The sequence below is a fragment of the Elaeis guineensis genome, chromosome 11, assembly GCF_000442705.2.
Source record: "Elaeis guineensis isolate ETL-2024a chromosome 11, EG11, whole genome shotgun sequence".
In the NCBI taxonomy this organism is placed as follows: Eukaryota; Viridiplantae; Streptophyta; class Magnoliopsida; order Arecales; family Arecaceae; genus Elaeis; species Elaeis guineensis.
Window position 1 is genome coordinate 117,635,283 of NC_026003.2, and position 19,891 is coordinate 117,655,173.

Here is a 19,891-nt window from a genome sequence, read left to right on the forward strand (position 1 = left end):
CTGGAGGATGTAGAAAGAAAAAGGTGCTGCCATCTGTGGATCAAAAGATGATGGTATCTGTGCAGCGTCTAATGATGACATCTGCAGAATATGCGGTGATGGCATACGTGGAACATATGATGACGGCGTATATCTCATATCTGATGCATTGGCTGCTCTATACCAAGGCGCACAGCAATATGGATTAACACCAATCACCACCAATATTTCAGAACTTGTTCTCTCTATCTCATACAGTATCCGAATCCGTTCATCCTCATCAATCGTAGATAAAGCATGATGAGCATCCAACACAAGACCCAAAATAGAATCAGTCTGCAAAATAAAAATAAAACAATCAATATACTGACTCGGAAACTGCATACCGAGACTGTCCAATGACTCGCACTGTAATACTAAAAAATCAAGCCATGTAGTCATCGGTATATGAACGGCCTCTCAAAATGGGATCACAATGAACAATGTGATCTCGACGTGCATCCCAAATATCGATATACGCTGCATGTCTGATACGCCAGTTAATACGAGCTCTACCTCGTCGATCAATACGATGAAGTCCCTGGCTGGTATCAAACTGTTCTGGGATGCCCTGAATCTGACCAAACTGCCGCAGGACATGATCAGAAAGATGCCACTCTACCACATCAAAACAAATAAGTGGCATCCTAGCAGTCCATATGTCATGTCCAACTGTACACACCTGCGGCAATATAGCCAAAATCTCATCGGTATATGGCTTCCACAAAAACTGATAGAGTTAAAATAAAAAAAATTAGTAAGCTAAAATTTTAATAGATTATGACAACTGTAAAATGATATTTGTAAAAAATTTAAAATTTATCCGTCTATATATATCAACTAATATATCCAACTGGCACCTATAAACCCGTGCCACTCTCGTCGATACGTGATGAACGTTGAATACAACGTTCCATTTGTTTCACAATCTACTTATGTTAAATAAATTTTATCGAATTTAAAACAGTAAGTTTTAAATAATAAAAATAATATTTTTATACTTATATCCCAATAGTCCGTCTAGTCTGAATGGAATATCAGGATCATGCTGCTCTGATGGCATCTCGAGCAACTGGCGTCGTAATGGACTGATAGTTGGCATACGCTCCCATACCCAAATCTGTAAATTTCAAAAAAATCATACATGATATACCCAATGTGAAATATGAATATTAAAAATAAAAATTTATAATTCATATACCTGTAATAATACAAGATAACCATCAATCTCACTATGATCAGCATAAGAACCCCGACACATAGCTCTGTATAGACAAGCTAATACTGCACTGCCCCAACTGAGTCTACGAGCGAAGTCTAAATCCTCTAATAATGGCAAAAACATCAACTTCATCTTATTCGATGAAGTATTGGGTAACAGGACACTACCTAATAATCGCAGCACCTGACCCCTAATATACTGCTGCACCATCTCCTCTGGTGCATCATCCGCAATATGAAAATGTTGATAACGATCATCCAAACACTCAATCCTGAGTCGTGAATGATCGAAAAAATGTGCGTTGGGCTCAAACTCTAGCAATCGCAAGCACAAAGCCTGCCACTCCGGAATGGTAAGCGTGAGATCAACTCCGATAACTGGATCGCCATCAACTGGTAGTCCAGTAAGGATGCTGACATCCTGTAAAGTGATGGTCGTCTCACCAAATGGAAGATGAAATGTGGGTGTCTCTGGACACCATCTCTCAAGCAAAGCAGTAATAAGATCAATGTCCATCTGTATACGATCGATCCGATATACTCCATAGAATCCAAGATATCGTAAATAATCCAGCACTCTATGTGGGATGTCCTCTGTCCTCCAGAAGTCAGCATCAGATCGTCATAGACGAAGTAATTTTTTTTAATTTCTTTAGTTATTTTTATGTGATTTTTTAATAAATAAAATTAATTAAAAATAGAGATGGTAATTTGAATGATAATTTTTTATTTGAATTAAAGTTATTTTTTTTTAATTTATAATTATAATTTTTATTTTTTACCATTTTTTCCCTTTTATTCACTTCTTTTATGGCATTTTTTTTGGAATTCAAATTAAAATTTTTATAATTTCAAATTATAATTATAATTTTCTCTCATTTTTATCTTTTTGGTATTTTTTTTGGTATTTTTTCCTTTATTTAGAATATTTTTTAAAAAATTAAATTTAAATTAATTTAGTTATTTGAAATAATGTTTTTTATTTGAATTATAATTAAAATTTTTATTTCTTAAAATTCAAAATTATAAATTTTGTTTTTGAATTAGAATTAGAATTTTTATTTTTTTCAATTCTATTCTTTTCCCTTTTTTCTTTTTTTTATGGTGTTTTTATTTTTTTACACCAATTTTTTCTTTTCTTCAGATATTTTTTTAAAAAAATAATTTGAAATGGAGAAAATAATTTAAAATAATATTTTTTTATTTGAATTAAAGTTAAATTCTTATTTTTTTTAATTTTTAATTTATAATTTTTTTCACATTTTTTCCTTTTTTTTCACTTTTTTATGGCATTTTTTTCTTTTATCAAAATTGAATTCAAATTAAAAATTTATTTTTTTTAATTTAAAATTATAATTATAAAATTTTTCTATTTTTTTCTAATTTTTTCTATTTTTATGAAATTTTTTTAGGATATTTTTTTTATTTGTTTGGAATATTTTTTAAATAATTTATTTTGAAATGGGGAAAGTAATTTGAAATGATATTTTTTATTTTAATTAAAATAAAAATTTTATTTTTTTTAAAATTTAAATTATAATTTTTATTTTTTTTGATTTTTTAAAATTTTTGACTTTTTTATGGCACTTTTTATTTTTTTATTTTTTTGAACATCTTTTTTTTTAAAATTAATTTGAAATGGGGAAGAATTTGAAATGATTTTTTTATTTGAATTAAAATTAAAATTTTTATTTTTTTAAATTCAAAATTATAATTTTTATTTTTTTCATATTTCTTTCTCATTTTTTATTTTTCTATGATATTTTTAATTTTTTAAATTTTTAAGATTTTTGTTTAGATATTTTTTAAAAAAAATTAATTTGAAAAGAAGAAAATAATTTAAATTTTTTTTTATTTGAATTAAAAATTTAAATTTTTATATTTTAAAATTCATTCAAAATTAAATTTTTTATTTATTTATAAATTTTTATTTATAAATTTAAAATTATAAATTTTATTTTTTTTTCCATTTTTTCTTTTTTTTGGAAAAAAATTAGAAAATGCCATTAAAAATAATGTTTTCTATTTTTTTTTTGAACGGCGTCTACGTGGAAAATGGGGGGTGATGTGGTCATGATAAAATGCCATTCAAAATGGCGTTTTATGATTTTTGCATCAAACTGGTAAATAAGTTAAAGTTTGAATTATTTATATAATTTTTTTTTTTGTATTACTTAGGAAAAGAACTCATTATTAGATCCCATGTTTTACTCCAAGCCACACGATCTAATATGCTGAAACTTACATCACAATCCGTGTCTGCTCCTTTCTTCCATTTACTAGCATTTCTTCTAGTGATAAGTTTATGTAATATTTTTACTTTAAAAAAAAATTCACTTGGCCTTCTGATCTTGGAAAGATGGCCCAAACCATGCTTTTGGCATGCAGAGTGGTCATAAAAACTTTTTCATTTTTCATAACCAACACGAATTCAATATATGAAAATAGAAGAGCTATGTATTGAAGAGTTCCTTCTCTGCTTGTTAATTCATTTTTGATGAAAATGGTTTGTACTATGAAAATGCATCCTTGGTGGATCAAAATTAGAGTTCTTTTGACATCTTAAGACATGCCATATAATGCATAGAGAAAGTCTTTATGCACCATGTGCGGTGTAATAAAATTAACATGGAGCGCATCATCCAACCACATTAGAGCACGTTGCTATCACTTTTCAATGCGTATTTAATAGCATATATAGTACCTATCATTTTATTTTTTCATTTAAAATTTTGAATGATAAAAATGTCCATCCTCTTCTGAAAAAGTTATGGCATTATATAATCATATTATGATAATCTATGATCAAATTATGACTTCCTGAATATAGGATGTCATAATTTATTTTTTCAGAAGTCATAACAAAAGAAGAGCATTTTCGTCATTAAAAATTTATGATTTTTTTAAATGACGAAAATGCCTCTCCTTTTCTTATGACATCCTATATGCAAAAAGTTATAATTTGACTGTATGATGTCATAATATCGTCATAGGATGTCATTATTTTTTTAGAAGAAGAGATGTATTTTCATCATTCAAAATTTCAAACGAACAAGTGGATTTGCAGGCATTAAATGCATGTTGGAAAGCAGTGGCTACATGACCCAATTAGGTGAGACGGTGCATTTTTTCTACACCGAATGTAGTGTATAAAGAATTACTCATGGTATATAATCTATCATGCATGTGGGTAATGAGTGGCCATCCTACAAAACTCATAATAGAATGGAGGTTATAAGCAGTAACTTGCAATTTATCGATTTAAGTATATATCTCTTTAAAGAAAGGAATTGTGCCAGAAGTGAGTAATCTTCAAGTTTTTTGAACCCATCGGAGAATATTAAACATCATTAGCTATTCAAAGAAGTAATTAACCACTATCTAATTTGTTTAATTATAGTAACATATCATGCATGTCTTATCATGTTATTGCATCATGAAGAAGCCAAGGTTATACTCTCAAGATTTGAAGGATCTTAATGGGACTATGCTTGTGGCCTTCAAATAGATAAGGATACAAACTGCTCCAAGTATATGAGACAAGTATATTTATCATATAGATATAACATCATTAATCTCTGCCCAAGGACCATATTCATAAGAGAAGCTTCCTCTATTTTATTTTATTTTATTTTTTATTTTTCAGGTTGCATGCTACCTCACATTTCCCACCACTTCAAAGTGAGCATATCTGCTATTCTTCTTCTATGTTTGCCCTCTATTCTTCCAAAAGACATGGTGTTAAGATTTAATTATATGCTGAATTGACTTCCATTTGCAACAAATAGCCGGTTCTCTACTTCAACTTCAAAACAAAACAAAGGCTTCAATTCACCTAATATTTGAGTGACAATTCACTAACTTTGCCACTGGTCACATCATCATGATATGAGGTTGAAATCAATTGACTCCAACATGGTGGAGTCAAGTCACTGTTGTATCATGTTGAATGACTCCCACATAGGAAGGACGTAGAGTAGTAAATTGACTAAAAATCTACTTGTAAAGAGGCTTGAATTAAGAGAAGGGTGGTGTTAATTAAGTTTCTCCAAATCAAATAAAAGATATATTTCCCATTTTTATTCTTCTTTATAGTATTGATTAAGAAAATTACCCTTTCACTTGTCAAAGCACAATAATTCATAAAGGAATCTATCTACATACACAATGTGCCCTCATCTTTGCCCCTTAGGCATGGCACATCGTTCTCTTCATTCATCTCAACTGATGACTGCTTGACTTTTTTGAGATTCTTCTTGTGAGGGGAAAATAGTATCAACCAATCCATGCATCATTGCAGGGAGCATTCACACCATCTTTTTAATAGCTCCACAAGCACTACGTTTTGCATCACAAACATACCACAATTTAACATTAACTCAACATTGGTAGCATATCTTGATAGGATTCAAGGTCTTACCATTCCTGGCACCAAGGTGGGGAGGGTATTGGTCAAAGTCCCGGAACAAGATCAAACTTCCTTGACCCTTGGAACTTGAGCATCTCTCTTTTTGGCTGATTTACCAGTCCTAGTATGTGTCCATGGGTCTGGATATCATTAATCTTGGCTGCAATACTTTCTCATAATTTTGCTCAAAATTATCGTAATAACACTAACTCACGATTTGTCATAACCAATATCTTCTAAACAATTAGAAAAATAAACCTTAGGTGCATTAAGAGATTGTATAAAGGCATAACAGCTAGGGATAAGGAGAATGATGTAGAACACTTAGCATGCATGTTTCATCAATTTGCATGTCCGACTTTACCTCTAATGCGCAATTGAAGGTCTATGCACGCATATCAGAAGAAAAAGAAAGAAAGAAGAGAGAGCCTGAATTTATCTAGATAACTGAGATAATATAATGGTTTTTTCAACCAATGTCTTGGGGTTTATCCAATTATGTCTCATAGAACATATGGTTACTTTGCTATCTAGGTGTCAAACATCTTGATCATTTTGGAAGTTGGAATATTCATCCTATAAATATTTGGGTATTTCCTAATGAATGGCCCCCCTTTTTTTTTTGTGGCAATGAAATCACAAGAACAAGGATAACTTCGATAGCAAAGTATAATTTTTTCAAAAAAAATGCACCGAAGAAAATATTAATCATGTTTTGTTGTTGTTGTTATTGTCTTTGTCATCTTCTTAAGCAAATTTTCAAAAACCAAGCTCTGTGCAAAACTAGAAATATTGACATAAAAACCTATGTGAGCAGCTACATCTTTGACTGTCTTCCACCGCACCCATTAAAAAAATCAATCAATCAATAAATTAAAGTCTACACACACTCCTGGGCTTGGATGAGTTATTGTGTCATTTCCCATATTTTAAAATGATTAGATATACTCACATCCTATGGGAAATAAACAAAGAATTCTATACATAGTTGTTGTGAAAATCTATATTTAGATGGGAGATTACATCTATCCATATCTCCTTTGATGTGCATGTATGTGCCCAATCCACTTTTTCTTTTTCTGCTCCAACCGGAAGATAATGTTCAAAAAAAAAAAAATTGATGCTCATATTATTATCATTGGTAAATGTTTCTTTAATTTAAAATGCATCATGAATAGGAGCACTATAGGTAAATTGAATGTAATGAGCTAGTACTTCCCTTTTTTTTTTCTAAATTTTCTGAAGCTTATCCTTTTGGAACCCACATCTTGAAGAAAGAGCAAGCAAAGCCTTGGACAACTTTGACAAGCTAACTTAGAAGATAGTGATCGAGAGGCACAGGATTCCATTAAGATAGGAACAAAAATGATAAGATATAGGCTAAATTTACTCGTATGTACCCACAAATAAATAGTAACCAATGCCATTTGGTAACTTATCAATCAGACTCCAACTCACAATGTCTTTTTTTACCTTGGTTGATGACTAATGGAGTCCCCACACCACACCATGCCATCTCTTTTGTAGGGACCATGTTTGAATCGCAGCCCCTGGCTTTTAGATTTGACTCACCAACAAGGTTTTATGGTTGCCATTGTTCACCACTATCTTATAGCTAGCAGATCTATCGACCCCAGAAATCATGAACAAATTTGGAAGTTTTCTTTTAGTTCTTCGAAAGTTTGATTTGCTCATCTACCAGAAAGTTTTAGGTGGATGCTTGGTTGCTTCACCAATAATATGTTTTCATGTGCACGGTATTTAGGCCATGGGCTACCATGGAATGTTGTTAGTTTTGGCCCACCTATATCTGTTTCCATGGACATCTCACATACTCAAAATGTTATCCAACAAAATGGAAACTTTTTCTAATGTGGTCGTTTTCTTATGCTAATTTCTTATTTTTGTGGCTAATTATTGTCGAAAAGGAGGATTTTAGATGAACGAAATGGATCCATAGAGGGAGCTCATGATAAATAAGAGACCTTTTAAGTCCATACCTTTAGTCTGTCCCTTTTCCATTGTAGATCTTCTCATGACTATATCAATCTTGAAAAAAAAAAAAAAAATCTTATATTAGTTTTATTCTGTGTGTAAGTATAAACTAAATTACTGATTAACGAAGAAAACTTACTGGAACTGAAGGAAAATCAAACCTATAGAAAGAAAATTTACTACTCATCTCGCACCAAGATGACCATCACCATTTCCTTTCGCACTACATATCTTGCTGCCACTACAACCACCATCATAATTAGCACCAGTAATCACAACCTCAAGCACTATTAACTTCATGACCCTCGCCATCGTTATCCCAACACCACGACCAAATCCAGCGTCGCTACCATTAACACCTCCACTACCATCCCTCAGCCATGAACCCCACCATCAATTCCACCATCCAACCACTGACATGAAGTCACCCACTTGCAAGTTATAATACAAATGCATACAGCCTTCATCATCTAGCTTCAGCCCTTTCCAAGTTCACAACGCATGTAGTCCCATCCCAATTCCAGATGCTCACCTTCGGCCCATCATAAAATTTGTCCGAGCCCAAGCCAGGTTAGACCGGCCCATTGTGCTTTTATTAGGTTCGTTGTCTCCTTCCTTCGAGGCAGAACACGTGTGAACGTGCACAATAAACAAGGACAACAACCCCATTAAACGTCCGGCGGATACGGTGCCCTGTGGGATAAATGACCGACATCCATCCCTCCCTGTCCATGCGTTGGATCGCCATCAGACGGTCCATACTCGCCCCACTTCTCCCGCCAACCGCACCACGTACCGGTGTATCCCCGCCCTGCGAAACCGGACCACGGGGCGCGAGTACGGCACCCGCTCTATCGTGTCGCCATCTCCGTTCCGCTTGCGAACAACCGAACGCACGGATCGCCGGCGCGGCTCGGCATCTTAACCGCACCGCACGTATGGTGTGGTCACCGCCCATTCCGGCCGCATGCCCGCTAAATGCTACTCGCATCACCACCTCAAGCGTAAAGTATGGAGGATATAGGTTAAACGCGGGTACGCTTACCTTCATCACATTTACATCCAATAAAAGAATTAATATATAAATTTAATCTTTCCAAAACAGAAAAAAAAAAAAAAGGAGATGGATTACTGCTCATCTCAATCTCAAAACAGTAAAGAGAATTCTTTTCTTCTTCACTTCGCTTTTTTCTCTCTACTAGTTCTAATTTTTTTATTTTTCTTTTTTCTTTCAGTCGTCCTGGACGGCTGGTGATGGAGGACCGGTGACGGGACTCGTGGTGTCTCAAGAGAGGAAGACTTGGACGCTTCCGGTGCGGGGACAGCGGCAGACGGGGCAGGCGTCGCTGGCGGCGGCGGCGTCGCAGGCGGAGCAGAGGCAGAGGTGGCGGCAGGGGAGGAGCACCACAGAGACCGGCCGGTACCGGCACGCGCGGCACGCCCGCTCTGGCTCGACCCTGTCCGGGTCGACGTGGGCCGACTCAGCGTCTTCCGCCGGCGACTCGCCACCGCACTCTGCCTTTCCCTGGGGCGGGGCCGCGGCGGCAGCGGCAGCGGCCTGCTGGAGCTGGGCGTGGAGGGTAGCGGCCGCGGCCTGCTCGGCCATGGCCTTGGCCTGCCACGCCATCGACTCGGTCCTCAGGCGGGCAAGGCGGTCCTCGAGCTCGGCTCTCCGCCGCGCTGCCCGCTCCAACTCCGCCTCCTTCTCTCGTAGCCTCCGCGCCGCCGACGACTCCGCGGCGCCCAGCAGCGCCCGGTAGTGCCTCTGCCGCCTCTCCGCCAACGCCCGCCGCAGTTGCTCTCCCTGCCACAATAAAAATTCGATTTTTAATTCTGTTTCTAATGTAGAAGAGAGAGGAAAAGCCCGGAGAGAAGTGTAACTACCTGGGCGTGGAGGAATTGCTCGATTTCGTCCTTCTGTCGGTTGATTTCGGCAGCGAGTTCTTCTGAGAGGAAGGAGGAGAAGGGTGAAGAAGAGGAGAGTAAGAGATTGTATTGGTTCTGGTTCTGCTCCTGGTGCTGCTGCTGTTGGTCTTCGAAGGCCAACCGGAGGCCGGTGGAGACGAGGGGTGGTGTCTGGCTCTGGAGCTGGGCGAGGCTTATGACGGTCGGGGGAGGAAGAGGCGTCGAACAAGGCTGGGATTGCACCGAGAAGAGGCTCATCGGGTGTTGCTGCTGCGACGGGGCCGCCATTGGAACCGCAGCGATCTCTCTTCCCCTCTTCCTGGGATTCCCATTCACTGCCCCACGAAACCAAGCAACCCAATCTTCTCTGAGACGCCGCCGAAGAAACAAACAATAGAAAAGAAAGAACAAAAAAACAAATATAAAACAGAGGCAAAGATGCCATCTTTATCTCACCTCCATCGGAGAAGAACACTGCGGATTGATCGAGGAACCCGGGATGGTCCTGGGGATAATCCATTTCCTTCCTCTCCTGCTCACCTCTGCATCAAACCAGAGAACCACTCAGAAAAATTCCCAAAAACTCAAGCTTTGCTGAAGAAATCCACAAAACGGGAAAGAATTGAAACCGCGAGCACACACCTGGTGCCGAGAAGTAGAACGTTGGAAGGATACTGCGCTTGAACCGCCATTGCGAATCCCACAGAAGAAAACGGGATATAGAGAGAGAAAGGGAGGGAGAGAGCGAGAGGTGGGGAAAGAAGCAAAGAGGCGGATTCCTTAGAGCAGAGCGGGTGGGGGAATAAAGCAGGGGGAGAAAGAAACGGTGGAGGAATCGAAGGCGAAGCCAAAGAGGCCAAAGGAGAGGAGACTACTTGTTACCCCTCGTTCTCGGCTCTTGTTTTCTCTCGCCCGCTCGACGTAGAAAAAAAACCGAAAGCGAAGGAGAGAGCGAGAGGGAGACAGAGAGAGAGTCGCTCGAAACGAACGAATCAGTCCAACCAGAGACGGCCTTCTTAATGCGCTCTCTCTTTGCACGCGCTTCTCACGCACACGGGACGAGACCACCAGAGAAAAAAAAAGACGGGTGGGCTTTTTGTGAAGGGGAAGGTGGGAGGTTACTACCCATAACCACATAATTTTCTTTTGGTTGGAATAATAAATCCACTTTCCTTAATTGGAGATTGTGATTTAGTTTGGATTTAGTTTTAAAAACTGGAATACTATAATTATATATGTATATATATATATATAATAATGAGTATGGGGCATGTGGGGGAGTAGGGAGATGAATGGGGTGCATGCTGGCTGGCTGACCATTCTTTAGTTTTCTTTTTTTTCTTTCATTATTTTGTTACTATTGTTTTTCTTCTCTCTTAGAGCTGCAGGTTGGTTCAAACCTCCCAGCAGCTCCTCTCTCTCTTCTTTTTTTTATCTTAGAAAATCAAAAAATCTTAGGAGTGAAGATTTAAAGCCCCAACCTAACCTTAATTGATTGTTATGTGTTTCATTTTGGGTTTTTGTATTTTAGATTGTTTACCTAGGGAAACATTTAATTGACTAACATGCCATTTATGAATTTCTAGCTCAGCAAGTAAAAGGTGTGGTGATTGAATTTGGTTTCTATAGGCATATTGTTCCTTCACATGTTTATACCTTATGATAGGTATCTAATTGATTTGTAAACAAATGTGACTAAGCAAGTTTAATTTAGAATCTTGTCCCACTTGTTATTTTTGGTAGAACTTGTCCCACTTTATAATGCTGCATATCCTCCTTCCTCAGTTTCCAGTTTAATTTACTTTTCTCATCAAGGAAAGGATGAAAGGTTGATATATGTCTTCCATCTGTAGTTTTTTGTAATATCTTTTTAACATTTTTGAATTGAGTAATGCTATGAGTTTCATTATGTCACACATGAACAATTCTATTATCATGTGATAATAACGGATTGGTACAGCTTATATGATATTGTCAAAGATTGATTATAAGGTTGCCAAACAGTTGTTATGAGCATGATTTTTTTTTTTTTTTTTTTTGGAGCATAAAAATAACCCCCCTCCTTTTTTTTGAATCTTCTGATCACATGTTTGCTATAAATTAAAGCAAGATTTGTGTAAACTACTAACACTTAGTGCAGAGGTTCAGTCGTTGCTGATCCATCGACAAAAATATTTTTAATCGTTAGAGTAGTAACAGTGCTATGAAATCTAACAAGTAAGGAAAAAAAAAAATTAACTGAAATCTATTTAACTATATAATTTATGACATAAATATGACAAAATTATTACCATATATGAGATAAAATTTTTATCATGAAATATTGTGCCATTTGACAATTAACCCTCGCACGTGGTATTAAATTAGAAAATGCAAAAGCAAATAGTCAGTTTAGTAGTTAAAAAAAATCCTTATATTTTCCAGACCAGTTTACAAGTGTCACGTTTTATTACATAAAATCTAAATTGGCCTCCTTATTAAAATCATTTAATTGACTCTTGGTCCTCCCATAAGGTGAGACTATTCTGCACTAAAACTGTTCTTAAGCAACCAAATCATCACTGCTATATTTATTCAAAAAAAAAAAAAAAATCACATTCATATTCCATACTTATGTACGATTATAAATTCACATTTTTCACACACGCACTGTGCATGCTAAATATCAATGAATATAACCGCCCCACAAATCAAATTGAGTAAATAAATAATTTAATATTTTTTATTTAACAATTTCATGCTTATCATCATGCTCATGTTAAACCAAATAAAAAAAAACAAAATCAAACCGTGCTTCTCGATGCTTTGAACGTCATAAGCCATTTTCTAGAAACCACGATGTGCCAATGCGTCTAGATAATGAGTTCTACCATATTATACAAACCTTACCCTAGTCAAATACACCGTCCTGGGCCCTTGACAATTAAGACCTATGGCACAATAGACGTGGCACTAAGGACCCAACAAAGGGACCATAGGGCCCTGAGATTCCCACCCCACAACATTAAAGTGTGGACAAAGGAAAGGCAAATGGATGGCTTTCTTTGATAATTTCACAAGAATGAGTAAATGGCATGTGATTCTTCCAAGAAGGGGACCCTCCAAGGACATAATAAACTTCCAAGGAGGTTGTTGTCATGCCCACGCACACACAAGCATCGAATCGATTCATGGAAGGACTGCCCACTCTGATTATTATCCCTCGATCTAAAAAAAATTTAGCATTCTTGTAAATTAGAGATGACAATGCTTAACTGTTTAATTTTTTATACTATTTTAATCAAATTAAATTATTTATTTAATTAAAAAATTAAATTATTATTTATATTTTTAATTTATTTAATAAATAAAATCAGATTAAATTGAAATTTTTTTTTTTTAATTTTATATCAGATGTGATCGATCTTACTCGATTGCCACCGTATTGAGCAACCTATAATGAAGCATAACAGGTGGGAAGAAGAGGGGTAGAAAAATAAGGGGAGATTGGTAGGTATGGGGAGAAAATAGGAGGGGTGGAACGAGCAGAGCGAGTCACGCATTTCATGGGGGCTTGGACCCACGAGGGTGGCGTCTACTATTAATATTCTAGACTCTAGAGAGTGTGACCCGGCACGGCCTCTTCTATTTATAATGCCACCTCTCTCTTGCTCCTTTACATGAACTGATGTAAGCTTTCCTCTACCGAGTCTTTATTTATTGTGTCTGCAACTGTTAAAAGTTATGCAATGGAGTTAATATTTTAACTTCTAGTCTTTGACAGTTCTCGTTTTAAATGTTCTTTTACTTCGGTAATACCCTTATTCTTGTCATGAAGTTACGAACTGATGCAAGATTGTGAATGGATCAAGTTTAGATTGGTTTAGATTCTCTAGCCTTTGTTTGAAATTTTATGCGTTACCCAAGGTTTAAGATAACCACCATTTGAACATTTGGTCCTTACAATGGTTTTAGAGACCTCCAATTGCAGTAGTATATGCATTTATAATTCAAAAATATAAACAAAATTATTTGGCTATAAAAATAATTTGATTATGCAAATAATAACCATTATTTGATACTCAAAAAAATATTATATATATATATTTTTGGGTGAATGACTTGAAAAAATAGTGCTATTTCGATGATTATCCATTAATTCTTATTATAAACGATCAATAGTAGCTATGATAATGATTTTTTTTTTTTTGGCATAAGATTGTATTTTTCATTGTAACGGTAAATAAGTAATTTTGAAAGGTTTCCGGTATCCAAGGATAGCGGTGTCGTTGAAACATCAATGCTGAGGCTCGAGGATACGCCGGTCCCAAAAACCAGTTTATTAGTGGGCCCCACTCGGGACATTGGAGGTAACTCATTATGAACGTGGAGACTACTGAAATCTCCCCAGCCTTGCCAAAGATCGATCTGGGTCCCGCTATTTTTTCCAACCAAAAAAAAAGTTTAAATCGTGGGCCCACAGGGCACGACTCACCGAGCCCAGATGGTTCCGCTGCAAGTTGCAGTCTGAGATCGTTCCATGGGTTAGTTGTGTATATCCTATTCAAATGAGCCAAGCCCCATCCAAAGACTTGAGGCCTAAAGCCAACCACAACCAGATTAAGATCAAGGATTAGAAGTTAAACTATTGGAATCCAATCCCACCACAATTAGGATATGCAAGAGAATCTTCCAATTGGCTTGCAAAAGATTGTGTATAAAAGCGGGTAAACTTTCAAATATATCCACAGGATATGGTCATGCCTTCACACTGATATTCTCGTACATATGATCTAAAAAGCATAATATCCCTGCTCCAATTAGTGCTAATGCTGGCTGATTGGAATTTGAAGCTAGGCTTTTAGACAATAGGACAACCATCGGAAGATGACTAGCATATTCAGATCTCGAAAGCATAACATGAAACCTTTCACTTCATAAAAGGAAAAAAAAAAAGCTTATAAAGCAAAAAAGAGGAAAAACTAAACCATTTGCTAATCCTGTAATTTCAAGGTTTAAGAATTCTATGATTTTTTTTTTTTAAAAATGATCATGGTATATTATATATGAACATAAAAGAGATAAATGTTGCCCCAATTTTTTCAAGTAAAAAATGTCATGCAAATTTAGCCCCCAAGACACTGATGTCTTTCATACAGTATAAGATATCATGCATATGGTATACCTAAGCATCTAAATTCCATTTATGGGGCTTTGTGGATGTTCAACAACCGCGTTCGCTAGAAATCCACAAAGATGTCAAGATGATTCCAAACAAAGGTTGGAAAAGGGGTCATGGATCTCTCAATCCCATTATGAAGTCACTTTAAGTCCTGTCTAAGGTCTAGACTAGACCAAAGATTAACCCATGCAGCATAACATCCATGCCTTATTAATGTAGTCAGCATCAAAATCACCTATTTCTGAACTGCCGTTGCTTCTAGGTGGCTTCGTGGCAGGCCAATTGATATGTGCTTGAATACAAAGTTCAAAGCATTACACTCTTGCTTTTTTGACCCGTTCGACTACATATTGTAGCAGCTTTATTCAATTTTCTTGTTAAAAAGAAAACAAAAAAACTTACGTAAGAGATAGATTCGACCAGTTAAGGACCTTCTAACCACCACGTACCCACATACGTATACGCGACTTTGATATATTTAACTTATTCTAAAGCATTATCATAAACTTTACTCCATCCTCTTGAAACAAATCAATCCATGTCACGTATCGTGCTGTATCCATCTTTTAGCAGGCTGATGGCATGCAGCAATCAACATGGATGTTGGCTACACGGCACATAAGCATTTTGTTCCTTCTTATCTTGATAGAAAATAGAAATAATAAAGTTGAACATGCTAGCATCCGTAAACCAACCACTTCTCTTGGTGGTGATGGCCAGGGTTGAACCGAGCCGAAGCTGACCAAATTAAGGCCAAGTTCTGTATGGCTTTGTCCACGTTAGGCTCTCCAACCATCATTTATAATATCAGGCATGACGTCTGTCGCATAGTTTCCCTCTTGTGCATGTCTCCTTGTGTGGTAGCTGCTATTGACGTACGCCAAATGGTGGTGGGAGTCGTCATCACCGATGCAGCATTCATATCTCTAACTCTTAGTCTTACCACCTCCTTGCCAAGTTTCCCATTCATTGCACCCAATAATTGTTCACGCCGGTACCCAACAAAGCTATCAATCTCACTGGCATGGGTCCGGATGGTACTTGTGGTTGAGGGAAAGATGGATGTGGTGGGTTTGGTATTCTTAGATATCTTAGTGAAGAACAAGTGGCAACCTAACCAAGGGTGGATGGTGAGGAGTTGGGTTGATATAGTAGTCTAATTGGGAAAGAAACAAAGAGAGCATCAAAAGGCTATGCCCATGGGAGCACTATGGATTTTTCTTATTTATCTTTCCTTTTTTTATCTTTTCCAGTGAGAACTTTACCAGGATATCTTTGAGAGATATCATGGCAAGGTTTCTGCAATTGGTCACCGTGTACTCTTGGATAATGATCTCGAAGAATTTTTGCGCAAAACATGCTGGATAGATCTTCATTTGAGGCAATTATATTAATTGCTTTTGAGAAAAGGATAACTATATATAAGGAGAGATGTTGCGGAGGTATGCTTTGAGGTGCAAATTAGTTTCCATGTCCAGCTGAGTGTATGGTACATATTTGGTTTTAAAGTTAATATTTATTTTTATTTTTATTTTTAATTTTTTCTAAACTTTTTAACTCCTCATGTAACAACATAAGTCTTAATTATTATGTAACATTACATGAAGATTAAATGGCTCGCTAGAGTAAAATAGTCCTATTGCACTCCAAAACAAGTTAGAAAATACCAATTGTTCCTTCCATGTCAAGACACATGCTGCGCATATACAATCAACTAGCTATCTTTGCATGCCTACCTATCGATTTTCATATTGACAACATTCTTTTGCACGTGTAAGGGTTGCAACTCCAAAGATCCTCATATGAGCACACATCATGCCTCTCCTAATCTCCATCGTCTGAGGTGGTGGTGCATTTGCAAGCCATGCAGTCGAAACTAGGAATAATGCAATATTGAGGCAACATGAAAGATACGGAAGGTATTGAATTTTTTTTTTTTAATTTTTGAAAATTTTATTTTTTGATTTTTGAAGATGTATTTATAGTAGAATGATAATTTTTTCAATTTATTCGAAAAAATTAAACTATATATGAATCTCAAAGCTTGTCATGCGTTGAACTTGCCCAATTCGGTGGAAGTAAAGTTATTATACACCAGAAACCTATTCTGTACCTTTTGTACGTTATGGATATCTCTCTTTTAAGAATGGATGCGTGGTCATCATCTCAACACCCCTGCCTCATCTACATGTATGTACATAGAGAGATGCAAAGACATGCTGCACGCATCTACAAGCACAAAGGAGGAATCTATTGACATTTAGGAGAACAAGAATATAACACTTAAAACACTTAAGAGGGAAATACAAGTTGGATTACTGATAGTAACATTGACATAACGCTATTGGTTTTTTAAATGGAGTTGAAAATATAGTTTGATGGCAGTAAACACTCTGAGGGAAATACAAGTTGGATTGCTGATAGTAACATTGACATGATACCATTGGTTTTTTAAATGGAGTTGAAATTATAGTTTGACCGTCATTTAATGATGATCATCTCCTTGGTTTGACTATTTAATGATCATGGTTCTTCAGCTAAAAATTTCTTTTATTTTGAAATGAACTAAAAATTATTTCTTGGTTTAGGTGGCTATTTCTTTTCTTGAAAATATCACAGGTATCTCAGAATATACTTGAAAAAAAGTCGCCATTCAAGTTTATTTTTCCATGAACTGCTGAAGATAAAATAGCCTTGCACGTCAGGAAAAGCTCAAATTCTTCGTTACCTTGTTCTCATTACATTATATGGTATGTGTAATAGGACTCTTAATTTTAAGTCGCCGAGTTGTACGTAAAACCAAGTGCATCGAATCTAATAGGAGACCTGACAATTAAAAAGGGAGGAAAAAAAAAAGAGAACATGGTCAGACTTTAATTGTATGAATGGCTGTCAAACTTGGGTTCTTGAACTAATTTCTGGCTTACCGAAAAAAGAAACTGTGATAATATTCAACAGATGTACCTTTTTCTGATCAAATTCCACAGATGTACCTTTGAAATTCCAACCATTCCAGGTGAACCTCATGTAACAGTGAAAGGTGGACTAGACTAATCAAATCAATTTATATTAATTTATTGCTTCATTGTTCTCTCAATGTGGGTGAGCCTTTTTGCTTGCTCCCTATTGGGAGAAAATTTTGGAGAGCTAAGATGCTGTATAGTTTCCAATGGAAGCTTAACAGCAAAAACCTTGAGCTGTATTTTCTCTGTAATCTGTATTCGAGAAAATGGTATTATTACCATCCAAATCTGCCACCACCTCTCACTCACTTTTCATACCATCTGAATCAGGATAAACTGAGTGGGGAAAGAATAATATGGAGAAGCTTTAGACCCCAAGCAATTGTCTATAGGTTATGGAATGGACAAGGAGTAATAAGTCTGTTGAGTTACGCAATAGGCTTTCTTTTCTTTCTTCTTTTTTTTTTTTTTTTGCTTTTGGGAGCAGTATGGATGGGGACATCACTGGGATTTGAATCCTAGACCACTTCTAAGTAGGGGGCACTATCAAATGCCCATGATGCTTCAATTTTTTTTGTGCAAATGGCCTAAGGTTAGATATATTATTGTCACTCCATTTTAATGGAAACATATGTTTTTTAGGTTTGATACTGCATCTTCTACCTGGCTTTGACAAATTTAATCATTCGAGAGAGAATGACAAAAATGACCATAGCTTATTAAAGATTGTTACTGTTGGTTCCTATTATTCTTAGAAAGGCAAGCAATGGAAAATTTTGAAAGTATGTTCTACATGACTACTATTATTGCCTACCAATAATCATTGCTTATTAATTCTTCTCATCATGTAACTTCTATACTAGACTTTAAGGAGTCCTACAATTATTGTGAACCTTACGACCACCATTCACCATTTCTTCCAAGAAACAACATCATCCAAAATCATAATGGTTGTTTAGATGGTTTAGCCAGCCTTATCTTGTCGACATATGCCACTAACTTCTTGTAGTGTTAACTATGACTCAAGTTTTCAAGTTTTCAGAGGTAATGCAAAGGAACTTGATCAAGATGGAGGTCTTAAGGTCTCAATAGATGGGCTGTATCTCTAATTTACTTTATATGTAAATTAAAAAAATCAGGATATTATTTATAAATCCTGAAGTTTTTAAGGTACCCTATCTACCTGTAAACTCCTACCTTTTGTGGAATATTTGTTTTCTATCCATCTCTTTCTTCATCTTTGGTCTTTCTTCCGCGCACCCACTGTTGCAGTTATCTCGTTGCTTGGGTCCAAGCGGTAGTATACAATGCACCAAACAAATATAGGAATCTTTCTAAAGTTTGTTTTCCATGGGAAGATGGGCTAGAGGTCACAATCCTGCTGTGGCTTGCCTTTATTTGATTTTCTTTTTCCTTTTTATTCTTCCAATGGTATTGCATTTGGATTCCCACTGAAGCAAGTACCCTAAAGAACGAGCCACTCCTTTGCTAAAAACAAGACCCTGGATCAAGTCAATGGCTCATGGCTCATTTCATGGGCAAAGGGGATCCTTTTCTTTTGTTGGCACAGCTCATCTCAACGGCTCCAAGAGGCAAAATATAAACAACGTTGCCATCCTTTTGGTCTAAGATTTATGTTCGTGGAAAAGAGGTCCTTAATTGCTTAGGCAAATGACATGAAAGAAGCCTAACAACAGGATGCTAGTACTCCCTTATTCTATAATTTGGAGAGGGTGCTCCATTCTACTCACACGTAATTGTTGACAGGAAAAATAATAAGAAAAAGCTTATTTTACATATACTTCCAAAAACATTGGGAAGGCCATCCACCACTCAGTGGTCATGTTCCTTGCTTGCAAGGAGGAAAAAAAGGAGGGGGGAGGCCATTTCCTTTTTCTTAAAACAAGGTAACCATTTGAATCAAAGCAGTTCACATGCGCCAGTACCTCATGCAACCACTCATTGACTGTGGAAAGATGAAGAAAGGGAAGGGTGGCTTTAAATATTTCATTCCACCACCTTCTGAACCCTGTTCCCTTATTATTATATTTTTTTTATTGAAGCTGTGTACCCTTAAAAAGTGAATCTGAAGACTGTTCACAAATTTTTCCTCAGGCCTTCAGTTTCACGTGAGACTCCAATGTAAAACTAGAAGGAAAACCACATTTTTTCACTTTTCCCCATTGTTTACCATGAGTCAGAGATCTTTACAAAAGATTA

At 36.3% G+C, this 19,891-nt stretch overlaps 1 protein-coding gene across 2 annotated transcripts; it reads right to left on the reverse strand.

Moving 5' to 3' along the window:
* Positions 1-8,697: 8,697 nt before the first annotated feature.
* Positions 8,698-10,490, reverse strand: LOC105053905 (E3 ubiquitin-protein ligase BOI). 2 transcript variants are annotated; one of them, XM_010935243.4, is made up of 4 exons: positions 10,190-10,490; positions 10,004-10,089; positions 9,527-9,882; positions 8,698-9,446 (listed from the first exon to the last, which is right to left on the reverse strand). In XM_010935243.4, exons 1-4 carry the CDS (start codon positions 10,237-10,239, stop codon positions 8,928-8,930), a joined length of 1,011 nt encoding a protein of 336 aa, XP_010933545.1. In that variant the 5' UTR covers positions 10,240-10,490; the 3' UTR covers positions 8,698-8,927. The 2 variants fall into 2 exon arrangements, with proteins under 2 accessions (XP_010933545.1, XP_010933546.1); XM_010935244.4 differs by having other exon boundaries at positions 9,527-9,914; positions 10,190-10,451.
* Between the last annotated feature and the right edge of the window lie 9,401 nt (positions 10,491-19,891).

Bases quoted from the DNA above. Each gene is read 5' to 3' on its own strand.
- LOC105053905 (XM_010935243.4), bottom strand. From the start codon at position 10,239: ATGGCGGTTCAAGCGCAGTATCCTTCCAACGTTCTACTTCTCGGCACC. The intron at 10,090-10,189 runs GTGTGTGCTCGC...GGTTTGATGCAG, and splicing joins GTTCTACTTCTCGGCACCAG to AGGTGAGCAGGAGAGGAAGG. The intron at 9,883-10,003 runs GTGAGATAAAGA...TTCGTGGGGCAG, and splicing joins AGTGTTCTTCTCCGATGGAG to TGAATGGGAATCCCAGGAAG.